This window comes from Nyctereutes procyonoides, unplaced genomic scaffold (genome assembly GCF_905146905.1).
Source record: "Nyctereutes procyonoides isolate TBG_1078 unplaced genomic scaffold, NYPRO_anot_genome, whole genome shotgun sequence".
NCBI lineage: Eukaryota > Metazoa > Chordata > Mammalia > Carnivora > Canidae > Nyctereutes > Nyctereutes procyonoides.
Genome location: NW_026575135.1, coordinates 7,110,597 through 7,126,975, shown reverse-complemented (window position 1 = coordinate 7,126,975; position 16,379 = coordinate 7,110,597). Strand labels below are relative to the sequence as shown.

At 41.1% G+C, this 16,379-nt stretch overlaps 1 protein-coding gene across 2 annotated transcripts in view; it reads left to right on the top strand.

Annotated features, from left to right (window-relative positions):
• Positions 1-16,379, top strand: part of SNX30 (sorting nexin family member 30) — a 107,992-nt gene that overhangs the window by 56,683 nt on the left and 34,930 nt on the right. For both annotated transcript variants that reach the window (XM_055302247.1, XM_055302248.1), the window contains exons 3-4: positions 1,465-1,575; positions 12,681-12,839. In XM_055302247.1, coding sequence (XP_055158222.1) covers positions 1,465-1,575; positions 12,681-12,839 — 270 coding nt within the window. The remainder of the gene's footprint in view (positions 1-1,464; positions 1,576-12,680; positions 12,840-16,379) is intronic.

The window sequence follows — 16,379 nt, the reverse complement described above, 5'->3', positions numbered from 1 at the left end:
CAAAACTAAAATTGTTTACAGCAGAAACAAAGCAGATGCTAGGACTGCTCCTGCAGTCCAGGCTTCTCCTCACCCAGCCTCTGGAGGAGTGTCAGACTCCCTGCCCTTTGAATTTCCATCACCCTCATGCATGAAAATTCATCAGCAGTGATTTGTTCTTTGAATTTAGGCATTCTTCCCCCCACCCCCTATTCTATAATGCTAATTCTAATAGGATCTTCTTTATTAGGAATCTTCTAATAAACCACAAATACTTAGGTTGAGTGAATCTCCTCACCTCTTCCCACTGATACTCTCCATTACCGGGAAAGGCTGTGCATGGGACTTTGAAAAGGAAAAGAGATGCAGAAAGAGTTAATTGAGGTTCAGTCCAAGATCAAGTCCTTTGACTTCAAAATTCTGCTTAGACTGTGTGTGAGCACAGGTTCTGGGGAGGATGAAATCGTAATTCTCAATGCCAAAGCTGTTCACAGCTTTTTCTTTGTTGGATGATTCTTGTTCATATGTTTTTAAGATTTTCTTGGTGTCTTGGATTAAAACAGACTTCTGGCCTGAAAGAGTAAATTCATAAAATGTAACTTGGACCATTTTTAAAATTTTGATTTTTCATTTCCAAGAGCTATAATTTTCATATAGTCTGTGCCCTTATAGGGGAAAAAATGGGTTAGCTGAGACACAGTTTTAGTTTGGGCAAATTAATGTGTAAAAATCTTGCTTTGCCATGAATTAATTTTTTGTTTAGTACTGGTTTTCATATCAAAGTGGTGCAATCACATTTCAGAAGACTTCAAGAAAAGCGATGGTTGATGTAAAACATTAAATGCCTGAAAAATGGGGGGGGAGAAAAGAAAAGGGATGAGATTTAGGTTTTTCTCCAGTACAATGACATTTTGTTATTTCCTTCTAGATTTTTTTTTTTTTTGATCGCCTAAAATACAGTCTGGTTCCAAGGTTATGCTTCTGGAGGAAAATGGAAGATGAGGCAAAACTTTTTCTGTTTCATCCAGTCCAGCTCCTAAATGAGCAAATGCTCTATTAGGTCTTTTCATTTGTCTCTCACCTGCCTTAGGTAAAACCTGTCAGCATATGTAGCAGGAGGTGGAGACTTAATTTCTTTTAAAGGATCAGTAGCAATATCCTCCGTGGAATTATTCTGCTAAAAGAAATCCTCCAAGTTAAGCCTGGAGGAAATGAATCAAATGTTTCTAAACACATTCTGGGGGACAGTTGAGTTCCATTTCCTAAGGCTAGAGAAAAAACCAAACAAAACCTCAACATTTCCATTTTAGATCCTTGACTTTTGAGCTGGGTCCCGGGGGCCTGGACTCCTCACCTTTTGGCTGGTCCTTCCATGGAAAGTGTGTTCGTGCTCAGCTTGGTTACTCAAAGAGAGCTTTCCCCCTCCTTTCTGCCAAGATGTGCTACTGTTCCCTCACGTGTATTTTGTTCTGTTCTTCTTTGCAGAGTACACGGGTGGAGTTTGACTTGCCGGAGTATTCGGTCCGTCGGAGGTACCAGGATTTTGACTGGCTGAGGAACAAGCTGGAAGAGTCCCAGCCCACTCATCTCATTCCCGTAGGTACTAAGTCCTTACAGCTTGTTTCTCTCCATCCTGCATTGTGTTTCCTGGGGGTGTTTGCTCAGCTCTAACCCCTTACGTTGGGGGCGAATTCTGCGATCGTTTTATGCCACATTTTCCCATCAGATGTAAAACATTCTCATGGGTACTGTCCAATGTATTTCACCCTTGGGGTTTGGGTTTCTGGTTTGCTGTTATCCTGCTGGTTTCTTGAGTGGTGTGGGGTAGATTTTCACTTTCATTATAACCGTTTTTATGAGATATGGAGAGTCCTAATTCTTATTTGCTGCCTCTTTAAAGACTGTCTGTTTCACCCTTCTAGACACTGTTCTTGCGGTTTGGGTGGCTGCCAGCAGGTGAAGAACGACACCTTGGATTATAGCTGGCTGGGCTTTCTTTAGACATGAGTAATTTGGGGAGCAGGAATCTAGCACATGAGCCACTCAACCCCAGTTTTTCTTTTTCTTCTTTTTAAAGATTTTTATTTATTTATTCATGAGAGACACAGAGACAGAGGCAGAGACACAGGCAGGGGTTGAAGCAGGCTCCCCCCAGGGAGCCCAATGTGGGACTTGATCCCAGGACCCCCAGTTAATGCCCTGAGCCCAAGGCAGACGCTCAACCACTGAGCCACCCAGGTGTCCCTCAACCCGTTTTTCATTTAAAAAACGAAAAGCCACCTACCTCCATTTATTGAAGCAGCATAATATTTCTCTATTGCTCCTGTGTGTTTTAAAAATAAAATTTATTTATTTATTTTATTTATTTTATTTTTTTAAAGATTTTACTTATTTATTGAGACAGAGAGAGAGAGAGAGAGAGAGAGAGAGAGAGAGAGAGAGAGAGGCAGAGACACAGGCAGAGGCAGAAGCAGGCTCCACACAGGGAGTCAGACATGGGACTCAATCCTGGATCTCCAGGATCACACCCCGGGCTGCAGGCAGCACCAAACAACTGCGCCACCGGGGCTGCCCTAAAAATAAAATTTAAGAGACTCCTTAAACCAATGTATATATTGAGTGCCTTTCTGACTACTTTCCCCCCCCCCCGGTGGAAATAATAAACATTTAAGACCCCAGATGTTTCTTTGAGCTGTGGGGGCATTGGTGCAGTTTGGATCATAAAACATTTTCGAAGGGCTTTATCTTTCAGTAAAAACCTTGGTTGAATAACTTCTTAGCACTGCCAGTCTTCATGTTAAGAATACATCCTCCAGTGCTTTTCTTCGTTAGAAGAAGCTGAATATGCTGTGGCAGAAATGATGGGACTTGCCTGGGACTACATTCTTTCCTGGGGGAAGAAATTCATCTTTAAACAGTTGGAACTGTTTAGAATCCCAGTTTGGTGAAATTGGCAGCTAATGAATTATTATTTTTTTTAAATAGACTTTTTACTTGAGAACAGTTTTAGATTTCTAGAGTTACTGTGAAGATAGTGCAGTGAATTCTCATCTACCCCACACTTGGTTTTGCCTAACATTTTACATGGGTGTGGCCCACTTGTCACACTTAATGATTCATTATTATTGACTGAAAGTCCCTTACTCAGATTTCCTCAGTTTTGCCTAAGGTCCTTTTTCTGTTCCAGAGTCCCATCCTGGACGCCACCACCCATGTCTCCTTAGGCTCTTCTTGATTGCGATTCCTGGTTTTCGATGACTGTTGGCTGTCCTGAGGAATACTCGTTCAGGCATTTTATAGAATGTCCCTCAGTTGAGATTTTTTTTTTTTTTTAAGTTCTGACTTTTTCTTCATGATTAAACTGGGGTAATATGTTTTGGGAGGAAAGGTGCCATTCTCATCACATCATATGAAAGACATTCCTATCAACAATATTTATCACTGTTGATGTTAACCTTGATCACCTGATTTGACATAGTGCTGGTCGGGTTTTTCCACTATACAATTACTCTTTTTTCTCTCCTGTTCCGTGTTGTACTGCTCCGAAGGAAGTTCTTTATGCTTTTAGCCCACACTGTGCATAAAGGGGGAGCTATGCTCCACTTGCTGGCAGCTAGCATATTTGAAGTTTGGTTAGACAGCGACACCTGCTGGTTGTACTCATGCATGGACACAGGCGAGACCCGAACGAGGCTGGATGTCTTCAGAACATTGGGGAATGACCCAGAGCATCTCTAAGTATGGTTTCCTCTGGTCAGGGTAGAAGCAGTGAGTAGAAAGGTGCTCTACAGGCAAGTGGAGACATAACTTTATTCGATAAATTCTTGCTACATGTCTGAGGTGGAGAGAGACAATATAGGAGAGCATCTCTAACTCAAGCATGAAAGTCCTACTGGAAACACTCTTTTTTCCCTTTCAGAAGTTATTCTATGGCAACTTGGCTGGGCAGTGTCTCTCTGTTATTAAGCATTGACTTTGTGTTAGTCTTTTTATTAGGACTGGTGAATTTTCAGGGAGGTCAGGGGTTATAGGATGGACAAGGGACCCCTGCCTGGGAAGTTTATTGTCAGATGGAGACCTAGTAGACGTGCAACATAATTATTGTTTACATTTTCATTTCTTTATTTAAAAAACAGCTTTATTAAAGTGATAATTCGTTCACCATACCACTTACCTATTTAAGATATACAAGTCAAGGGCTTTTTAGTAATTTAGTATCAATATTTAGTATATTAGTATATATGATTCAGTATGTATATTTAGTATACAAATATTTTATTTAGTAGAGTTGTGCAGCCATCAGCACAATCAATCTTAGAATCTTTTCTCATCCCCAAAAGAAAGCTCCCACTCCCTACTTGTCACTTCCAAACCTTCTATCTTTTCCAGCCCCTGGCAACCACTAACCTTTCTGTCTTTATAAAATTTGCCTACTTGGTCTTTTGTGTCTGGATTTTTTTCGCTTGGCATAATGTTTTCAGGGTTAATCCGTGTTGTAGCATGTGTCAGCACTTTCATTTCTTTTTCTTGTCAAGTAATATTACATCGTATGGGTGTACCACCTTTAGGTGTATCCGCTCACATTTAATGGACGTTTGAGTTGTTTTCACCTATTGGCTGTTATGAGCAATGTGACTGTAAACATCCATGTGCAAATTTTTGTGTGGTCCTATGTTCTCATTTTTCTTGGGTGTATACCTAGGAGCATCACTGACAAATCATATATATATATATTTATGATATATAATCATTTATATATATTTATAATCATATATATATGATTTATGTGTATGAATACACACACACTCTGTATATTTAACCTTGTGAGAAAGTGCCAGGCTGTTTTCCAAAGTGGCTGCGTCATTTTACATTCTCATTAGCAGTGCGTGAGGATTCCAGTCTCTCCACGTCCTCATCAACACTGTTATTATCCGCCTCTTTGATTATAACCATCCTTGTGGGTGTGGAGTGGGTATCTCATTGTGGTTGCGATTTGCATTTCCCTGACAGCTAATGATACTGAACTTTTTTTTTTTTTTATGTGCTTGTTGGCCATCTGTCATCTTCCTTGGAGAAATATCTCTTCACATCCTTTCCCCTGGGCTGCCTTTTTGTTATTAGTTCCTTATATAATCTAAAGGCAAATCCCTTGTTAGAGATACAACTTGCAAAAAATGCGCTCCTGGTTAATGAGTTGTCTCTCTTGGTGGCAGCTCTTGGAAGTACAAAGGTTTTCAGTTTTGATGAAGTCCATAAATTGTTTTTTCTTTCACTGCTAGATGTCTTATCTAAGAAATCATCACCTGTCATGAAGATTTACACCTGTGTTTTCTTCTGAAAAAAAATTTTTTTAAAGATTTTATTTTCAAATAATTTCTGCACCCGATGTGAGGCTTAAACTCACAACCTCAAGATCAAGAGTTGCTTGCTTCACTTACTGAGCTAGTTAGGTGCCCCTCTTCTAAAATTCTTGTACGGTTTTAGCCCGTACATTCTGGTCTTTCATCCATTTTGAGTTCATATTTGTACAGTGAATTTTCCTTTCCTTAACCCGTGAGGCTGAATACCTTCCCCTGACCTTACTGGACATTGGCATTTCTTTTAGGACTTACCTCTTCATTTTCTCCTGTTTTTGTTTTTGTTTTGTTTGTAAAACTCCGTATCTGTAAAAGAAGTTGACTTCTATCTTTTATATTTATTAATTTATTTAAGATTTTATTTATTTATTTATGAGAGACACAGAGAGGCAGAAACACAGGCAGAGGGATAAGCAGGCTCTCTGTGGGGAGACCGATGTGGGACTCCATCCCAGGACCGTGGGATCACCACCTGAGCCGAAGGCAGATGTTCAACCACTGAGCCACCCAGGTGTCTCTATCTTTCATATTTAAATCTAGCATTTGTTTTGATGTGAGATGGGAGGACCATACTTTTTTCATGTGGTAAACTATTGATGGGGATCCCTGGGTGGCGCAGTGGTTTGGCGCCTGCCTTTGGCCCAGGGCGCGATCCTGGAGACCCGGGATTGAATCCCACGTCAGGCTCCCGGTGCATGGAGCCTGCTTCTCCCTCTGCCTGTGTTTCTGCCTCTCTCTCTCTCTCTCACTGTGTGCCTATCATAAATTAAAAAAAAAACAAAAAACTGTTGATGTTCCAGAATCACTTAAAAGTCATCAATCATCTTAATCATCATTTGTGCATCAGACTGAAAAAAATCATGCATTAGACTTGAGTATTTGTGGACTGCTTCCGAACCTTTGGCTCATCACTCTTTCTGGTCTGGTGCCCTCCTTCACTGTTTGAATTCCTGTAACTTTACAGAACATTTTAACATCTGGTCACACAGGTCCCCATCTCTGTCTCCACCTGTCAATATGCTCTGTTTTCACAGCTTCTCTAGCTGTTGGCACATGTTTCATTTTTCAAAATGAACTTTAGAGTCTTCTGAATTTGTTGGGAAATTTGGAAGAATGAGTTCCTATTTTGTTTTGTTTTGTTTGTTCGTTGCCAACTTAAGTCAGGTGTGGTTAAAAATGTGTGAGCATTCCTGAGCTTTCAGATTCTGCTGCTTGTTTTAGGAACGTGGAGATTAAGTGCTCCGTTGACCTGGGCTGCTTTGCAACCCTGTGAAGTTGTAGGTGAACTGCCAGCCAGCCTGTGGTTCCGGGAAGGGACCAAGGTTCTCTCATTTTCCTCTCCCCATTGGCTGTCCTGGGGCCTGTTTCCAGTCCCTGTGGCTCTGAACTTGGCAGCTTCTGGGGCTGTATTCGGGAAACCCAGCCCTTTACTTCCTAGGCCAACCTTTCCTTTGCCTGGATAGAATCACAAGATGGTCAATATGGCTTGGCTTTACTCTCAGTTCAGTCTTTTCTGCTTTGTGTCTTTAACAGATTCTGGCCTGTTAATAGTACTTTGATATTCCCTGATGCTCAGCATATATGTTTTTCTTTTTATATTGCTCTATTACTCTGTAATTTGAAAAGCAGAACTACTCATATATTCTTAAAATGCCATCTTACAGTGAGAAGTGTGCTGAATGTGTTTGTCATCTCATAGTGACAACTCACTTTATCATCTAATAGTTGGAGCCACAAGAAAGTCTTCATTATGACATGGTTCTTGTTTTTTTTTTTTTTTTTTTTTTTTTTTTTTTGCACAGAGGTCAGTTTTAACATGACTTCTTTTACTGGGGCATGCCTACTTACAAAATATATATGTTTCATGATTTGATGGGCACAGATTTTGGAGATAAAGTAAATACATTTATTAAACTCTTGTAGTATTTGATTACACTTGAAAAATTACAGTTTGCTTCAATTTTTGTGAAGGAAGCTTTGTTGGAAGGATGCATTTGTATTGTTATATACCCAGTTTGTTTTGGATAGTGGTAAACTCATAGGAATTAATAAGAAAGTCGTAATGCAACAGCTGTTTTTACTAATATAAAATAATCAGTAAAAAAATCTAACTTCAGGGGATCCCTGGGTGGCGCAGCGGTTTGGCGCCTGCCTTTGGCCCAGGGCGCGATCCTGGAGACCCGGGATCGGGTCCCACGTCGGGCTCCCGGTGCATGGAGCCTGCTTCTCCCTCTGCCTATGTCTCTGCCTCTCTCTCTCTCTCTGTGTGACTATCGTAAATAAATAAAAATTAAAAAAAAAAAACCATAGTACTACGGATAGTAAATTATCCTTGAAAAAAAAATCTAACTTCACTTTCTAGTTGGTTCCTCTTTTTTTTTTTTTTTGTACTGTTAAAAAAAGCTTACCTCATAGGTAAGTTAATAAGTGGTTGAACATTGGTTGAACTTTCAAAGTACTTTGAATTAAACCGGGCTTGATGGTGGTTTTATGGAGAGAGGGTTTTGTTTTGTTTTGTTTTTTAGATTTATTTATTTATTTATGATACACACACACACACACACACACACACACAGAGGTAGAGACACAGGAGGAGGGAGAAGCAGGCTCCATGCGGGGAGCCCGACGCAGGACTCGATCCGGGGACTCCAGGATTGCCCCCTGGGCCAAAGGCAGGCGCCAAACCGCTGAGCCACCCAGGGATCCCCCGGAGAGAGGGTTTTTAATCTTAATGCTCTTTAGTTATTTTTCTGTAGGAGCAACATTTTCTGTTTGTTTGATAAGGAGAGGAAAAATAGTTTTCTGTCATGTAGTGGGTGTGTTGCTGGATATTTGTTTAATTGTAATTTGTGGTTAATATTTGTTGAAGCAATTTAAATACGGACAAGAGGAAGTTGGATCATTCCAAGATTGAGCAATTGGAATCTTTGTGCAGATTTTGCACTCCGGAATAATAGCTTTCTATGACAACCTACAGGAAATATGCTTTTGTTCCACAGATTATAAGTTATTTTCTTAGAAACAATTGTGAAATGGAATACATATGAAAGTGCTTTACCAAAGTATCAAGTGCTATACAAAAGTAAATGTTTTATAAGGTTAAACCTTAACATATTTCATGGGTTATTGTAATGCTTTGCAAATAGGATTTTTTTTGTAGGTTCTGACATATACATGCATGTATGGTTTTTTTTTTTGTTTTTTGTTTTTGCATGTATGGTTTTTAAAAAACGTTTTCATCATGGAAAATGTCAAATATACTAAAGTAGAGTGATTCAGTGCAATGAACCCTCATGTACTCACCTCCCAGTTTCAACACTTATCCCCAGTGGCCTGTCTTATTTCATCTCTATCCTTATCATTCTCTCACCCCCGTTCCAGGTGAATGTTTTTTGTTTGTTTTTTAGAAAGTGATTTAAACAACACACTTTTACCTTATAGTTCTGGAGGTCAAAAGTCCAGAATTGGTGTCAGTGGATTAATATCAAGGTGGCAGGGCTGCATTCCTTATAGAAGCTGCAGGGAGGAGTTGGTTCCTTGACTTTTACAGCTTCTAGAGGCTGCCTGTATCCTTTGGCTCATGTCCCCTTTGCCATCTTCAAAGCCAGCAACACAGCGTCTCCTCTCCTCTCTGTCATTTGCTTCCATCACCACAGCTTTTTTTTTTAATTGAGGTAAAATTTGTATAACATAAAATTCACCATTTTAAGAAGTGTACAGCTCAGTGGCTTTTAGTGGATTCACAGTGTTTTACAATCACCACAACTATGTAATTCCAGAATATTTTCATTCTCCACAGAAGAATCGCATACCCATTAAGCAGTCACTTCTCATTCCCCTTTTCCCCAACCCAACTATTATAAATAATGCTACTTGAGCATTGATTGTACAAGTTTTTGTTTGAACACTTGCTTTCAATTATTTGGGCTGCATCCCAAGGAATGAAATCCTGGACCACATTCTAATTTTACATTTAATTTTTTGAGGAGCCGCCAAGCTGTTTTCCACAGAGGCCGCACCATTTTACATTCTCAGCAGCTGTGTATAAGGGTTCCAATTTCTCCAAATACTTGCTTCCTTTTTTTTCTTTTCTTTTATAGCTGTTCTAGTGGTTGTGAAATGGTATTTATTCCAGAGGGTTTTTAAAAAACATTTTGACCTAAATGATGTATGGAAATTCTAGCCTTTGGTCCACTCCCCTGTTGCCTTCTGTTCCCAGTGTTTACAAGGTAATAAAAATGGCACGTATGTGACATCCACCATGTGCTTGGAGCTGTGTTGATCTCTTCACTTGCAATAGCTCAGTTACAGTCCAAAGAGGCACTTGAGTTTATCAGCAACCCAGATTCCTCTGCATAAAGAAACCAGAAGGCAATTATAAAGGTGATGCTGGCAGTAGGTGTGTCCCCTTTAAGGCTTGGAATAGGAAGAAACAAATTTCCGAAGCCATGTACATTTGGGAATAATAATGCTTAGAAGGAAATTCTGTTTGCAGAAAGATTCACTCCAGGGTTCCTTTAAATAGCAAGCTTCCCTGATTCATTAAACATAAAGTTCAATGTACTAAACCTGAAGAATGCATAACTATTGCAGGAAATTATCTGTTATGTTAAATGAGGCATACCTAGTCACTTATTTGCTCATTAGGCTTTCCTCCCAAGTCCTATTCAGCATAAGCAAACCAGAGCATGCTCACCAGGACTCGTGAAATAAGAACAAGAAAATATCCACTGGATCTGGTCATTAGGAAGTCATCGATCATCCTTAAAAGAGTGGTCTGTACTGGGCATGGATAAGGTGGAGAAATGCAGAACTGAAGACAACTTTATTTTGGGGTGGAGGAAGGTTGGGGGTTGAGAAGTCAGTGGAAGGAATGGAAGTTAAGATCAATGATTCTTTCAAAAAGATTGAATGAGCCCCAGAGGAGAGTGGAGAAGATGTAAGATCAAGGGACAGTTGGGTTTATTATTTTAGGGTAGAAAGAGAACCAACCATATTTTTGCAGACTCAGGAACAGAGAACCAGGTGAGGAGGAAATATTGAAGTTTCAGAGAAGAGAAGGTATAACTGATGGCAAAACATGCATGATAGTGAACTCAGGGGTCAAAGACACCTGGATAGTCAGCTTTCTGGTATGTTGGGGAGGTATGTTGTCCACAGGAGCCTGAGAAGGGGAAGGGAGATGGATTTCTGTGGAGGGAGCAGAATGGTTAGGAAATACTAATGTGATGCCCTAACACCTGGTTCCTACTTCAGAGAGATGCTAATCTGCTTGGCATGAAAGGTGGGGGTTTGAGTGTAGGGTTATAGAAGAATGGCTGCCTAAGGGAACGGGAGAAGAACTGATCGGAATAAAGAAGTTATCCCAAAGAACAGCCATACCCTATTAAGATAGATTCCCTGGTTCTTTTGACTGGGCTGGAACATTGGCCTGGATGGCCCTATGCATCTGACCCAGTCCTGCATTTCCAATATTCCACCTAGACATAAGCTCCATTGGGCGTCTAAGTTGGACGTTTTATCTCCGTGTGCCTCTGTAATTTTATTCCTGACTCTGCTCCCCTCTCTTTCTGCATTTCCAAGCCTTTCCACCATGCCCTCTAGAATTCCTGATCTGGTGAAAACAAAACAAAAACCCATTAGCTCTTCGCCTCTTCTCTGCACACTACCACTATTTCAACATTTAACCAAACGTGGCTTTCCCTGAAGCTGCTGCCCCTTCTACAACAAAGAACCCCCCAGACTTTTGTTGGTTCTTACTCTGTGGCAGGAATTGTGTGAAGTACATTCAGCCTAGTAGCTAATTTAATCCTCGTAACAACCCTATGGGGCTGGCACTATTGTTACCTATTTTTTTTTACACATGAAGGAACTGTGGCACCAGGAGATTTTAGAACTTGACCAAAGTAGACAGCTTGGCAGAAGTGGAAGATAAACCCTGGAGGCATGGAGCCATGGAGCCATGGTCTCTATTCTGGAGATGGAAAATATACCGACTTTCCAAAGCTCTTCCAAGTGCTTCATTCCAGGGCTGTTGATATTGCCACTTTCCAAGTCTTTGAAAGGGCTCAAAGTTGGGATTGCTTCTTGATTTCCCCACTCGAGACACCTTAGAATTCCACTTCTTGGGTTGGCGAAGTCCTTGTGTCTGTTTTTGTGTGTGCATGCATGCTCTTGAGGGTTTAAAATTTAAAGGAAATAAACCTCATTATTACCCGAGTATGGGGCCGAAGGAAGTTGTGGACTTAAATGTTTATTCTGGTTTTTTTCACATCATCACCACTACTTGTTCTTTTCTTTGTTTTCCTTTTTTTTTTTCCTTCCTCCCTTATTATGACCATCCTCTTGGGCACGAAGTGGTATCTCATGTGGTTTTGGTTTGTTTTTCCTTTCACATGCTTGTTGGCCACTTGTAGATCTTCTTTAGAAAAATATCTACCAGTCATTTGCCCAATTTTTAATGTAAATGTTCTTTTAATATTTCATAACTCAAACATTTCAAATTATGCTCTATAGCAGATACTCTCTCTGTGTGTGGTGGTAGTTACAAGGAAGGCCTTTTAATCAAGCATTTAATCAAGCTACTACAGAAATAGATCAAAGCTCAAAGATCCCTTAGCAGCCAGGTAGTTTTAAATTGCCCACAATATTGGTTTGAAGCAAATATTACAGAGAAATTTGTTTGAGTAAGAGGAGCAAAGGAAATTACATTTTTAAAGAACTTTTGAGTGTAAACCTACACAAAAGGTTGACTTGGAAAAGGTTTTTTTTTAGATACATGGATTTGCCTAATGTATTTTTGTCTACATTCACCAGGTCCTTTTACTCCTGGAACCAGGGGTAGAATGTGAATAAATAAATTTTTGTTGGTCGATGTTGTCTGCCTTCTATCCTTAGACTGTCTTTCTGGTCCTGACTTCCTCGATATACCACCTATGCATTAAGCAATGTACAGATAGCTATACTGTTGGATATACTATTGGATTGACCATCATTTTATGCAGGGGTCATGCTGTTGTTCCAGTTTTAGTATATGTGCTGCCAAAGGGATCAATGTTGGATTTACTAGCTAAATATTGACTGATTATTTTCTGTATCCAGGGGCTAGTCTCTAGCATTTTATTTCTTGCATTATAAAACTAAGAAACATATAGACAGATTTAAATGGAGTAAATCCATCTATAGGTTTCAGAAAGGCATATACTGATGACTACGTAAAGACCCAACCGAGCAAGGAGTATGTTCTTGGGCACATGAGTCATAGGAATTATTTGCTAACCTGTGGTTTTTTCTTTCCACTATCTTATCAATTACTCTGAATATTTTTTCTTCCTGTCTTCATAGCCGCTTCCTGAGAAGTTTGTGGTGAAAGGTGTTGTAGATCGGTTTTCAGAAGAGTTTGTGGAGACCAGAAGAAAAGCTTTGGATAAATTCCTAAAAAGAATTACAGATCATCCTGTGCTCTCTTTCAATGAACACTTTAATGTTTTCCTTACTGCTAAGGTAAGAACAGAATTTTTCTTCTCCCTCCCCCAAATTAGCATTCTTTGGGCTGGCTCACTCTTTTCTCTTTTCTTTTCTTTCTTTTCTTTTTTTCTCTTCTTTTCTTTTTTTAAAGATTTTTTATTTTTTATTTATTCACGAGAGACACACAGAGAAAGAGAGAGGCAGAGACACAGGCAGAAGGAGAAGCAGGCTCTATGCAGGGAGCCCAATGTGGGACTTGATCCTGGGACTCCAGGATCACACCCTGGGCTGAAAGTGGCACTAAACTGCTGAGCTACCCAGGCTGTCCCTCTTTCTTTCATTTTTTAAAAAAATATCTATTTATTCATGAGAGAAAGAGAGGCAGAGACATAGGAAGAGGGAGAAGCAAGCTCCCCATGGGGAGCCCAATGTGGGACTCGATCCCAGGACCCCGGGATCACACCCTGAGCGGAAAGCAGACACTCAACCACTGAGCCACCCAGGCGTCCCCTTTGGGCTCTTTCTTAAAAGCTGCTTTGGGGCAGCCCGGGTGGCTCAGCAGTTTAGCACTGCCTTCAGCCCAGGGTGTGATCCTGGAAACCCGGTATCGAGTTCCACATTGGGCTCCCTGTATGGAGCCTGCTTCTCCCTCTGCCTGTGTCTCTGCCTCTCTCTCTCTCTCTGTGTGTCTCTCATGAAGAAATAAATAAAATCTTTTTTTAAAAAAAAAGCTGCTTTGATCTCTCACGAACTACCTTCATGAATGGCCTGATATAGTGGATGTCATCAAATTGCTCTATTTTTTTTGGTGTCCATTTGCATCAGCATGATTTCCATGTTAGAATTCAGGAGAAACACCCCTTGCAGCTATGTACCTTGCAACTAATGTACCTATGTCTACATTCACCAAGTTCTTTTACTTCCTGGAACTGGGAGTAGAATGTGAAGACATAGCATATTATTACTAGGTGAGGCCATTTTGACCTACAATGGGCCCAGAGCAGAGGAACATCTGGTGAGTGTTTGGTAAGGATGCTCTTCGCAAGAGCCCTGTGAGGGATTACTCATAACCTAATTTTACAGATGAGGAAACTGAAGTTCAAGGAGTTGGTATGTATTCAAGTGGCATCACTAAGATTTGAGCTTGGGTCTCTCTGGCTCTGGAGGCCACACGTCCCCCTCTGTATCAGACTGCCTGACCGTGACTAGTTCAGCGTTACTTGCCCGCAGCCAGATTCCTATTGGGTGGGCATTTTCCAAGCATTTGCTAGGGAAATATTTGGGCCCCCCACACTTGCCAGATTCTGTGTGCTCACACCCAAGCTGGTCATTCACTGGCTTCTGCGTGCACTTCCCTTTTGGCAGAACTGGCAGGAAGTCTGAGGCACTCTCTCCTAAATGCAGAAATGGGATCTCAGACTCTCATGCCAGTTCCTTGTAGCCATGTCTGTTTACCTTTGTGAATCACATTTCCATACTCAGGCCACAGGTGGTTGGTTCTATGTTGGCAAGGGTGGTAAGGCTCAGGGATTTCCCAGTTTTCTTTTTCAAAATGGCATAATTGAAAAATATTTCAGATAACATCAATTGACGTTAAAGATTTTAGAAAGGTGCCATTCTCTACACAATGGAAATCTCATGGCAAAGTCCTTTAGTATTTTTTTTTAACCACCATTGGCATGTTTTTTAGCCCCTTTGAGGACATTCCCATTCATCTTCTTTTTTTCCCCGGTGGCCCGTCCCCCCACACATCAGACTCCTATTCTGTTTCAAAATAAGTATTTGCTGGGGAACAGATCCTCAGATACAGTTCTTAAGCAGAGTGAAATCTGTCCGATTCTCCAGCTGTGCAACTCACTGCCTCACACACTTTTCTGGTTGTTGTCCTGGTGTGGCTCCATCTGGGTCCTCCTCACTGAGCAGAGAGACACAGGGAGAGAACATGTGAGCCCTTGGTCATAAAGAATCTTTGGAGATTGGCCACAGCAACTTCTTGCAAGATACATCTATGAAGGCAAGGGAAACAAAAGGAATCTATGGAGACATTAAAAAGGAAAAGTGTGTGCGTGGGAGCGGATATTTATATGTGGGCCAGATAAATGATTTTTTTAAAAAAAAGTCCTTCAGTGTCTTAACCACAATCCAACTTCACATGAGTGAGTGCTGGGGTGTTGACTCTAAAACAGAATAAATTCTAGCCCTACTTCACTTTTCCTTGCAGAGCTAAATGTGCTAAATGACCCTGTCTTTCTCTTTTTCTTTAGATTATGGCAAAATACACAGAAAATTTACCATCTTAACCATTTTAAAACATACATTTCAGTAGCATCAAGTATATTCACAACTAATCTCCCGAACTTTTTCATCTCGTGTGCTGTGTGATACCACAAGAACTCCCTATCTCCCCCCACCTCGTTCCCCCTCTTTTAACACACCTTGAGTAATTTGGTTTTGTGAGCCCTTTATGTGTTCTATCACAGTGAAGACAGAAGCATTCCTCTTTCTTGTGATAGTCTGATCTTATCACCAACCAGAAGTGTCTTTAAGAAGCCAGTAATGCTGGGAGAGGTGGGGGGACGCTCAGTATCACCTGTGTTCAGATCAATATTTTTTAGCTTTGGCGCAACGCAGTGCAGCAGTCAGATAGACACTACTAAATAACCTCATTCGGTACATTGACTGGTTAACTGGGAGTTGTCTTCTGAGCCTCTACTTGAAATAGATTCCCTGCAATCCAAAGAGCCCGTTTGGATCTAGCCCTACTCCAAAAAATGTCTGTGGAAGCAATGCCAAGAATGGCAAGGTTCCGGTTACCATCCTGTGAAAGCCAGGTGTCTGCTGGGATGTTTTTTATCTAGGGTATATGAGGCTAGAAGGGAAGATGGAATCTTCAGAACATTCTCTCAGGTAGTCTGATTTTGAAAGGAAGTAGAGAAACAGAGGAGCAGAGCTGGAGGAAATTGCTCCTCTTTTGGAGATGGGTGAGCATTACACACGGAAGGATTAGAAGTTGAAGATACAGACAGGAGAGGGAATGGTTAATGGGGCTGGGGCCTTGCTTGGAAGCGAGGTGTAGCCAGGAAAGAGTGGAACCAAGAGCCAAAGTGAAGGGACGTGTGGGTGGCTCAGGGGTTGAGCATCTGCCTTCAGCTCAGGTCGTAATCCTGGGGTCCTGGGATTGAGCCCTGCATCGTGGCTCCCCACGTGGAGTCTGCTTCTCTCTCTGCCTGTGTCTCTGCCTCTCTCTCTCTCTTTCTCTCTCTCTCTCTCTGTTACTCTCTCTCTCTCTCTCCCTCATGAATAAATAAATCTTTTTTTAAAAAGAGAGCCAAAGTGAAGGCCTTGGATGCAGAAACAAGAAGGAAGTGAAATCAGGAACAGTCTACACTTCAGACGCTGTGGAGAACGGAGCCAGTGATTGTGGTTGTCAAATGGGAGGGGGCTGTCGACCTCCATGTTAGGTATGGGTCCTGTTCTCTGCTCCATCCCTAAATCAGACAAGGTGACCAGGAGGCAGTGGCCTTGTGCCGTGTACCCTTATGTCTCTGTAGACATGCACTACTAGGACCAGGAGTT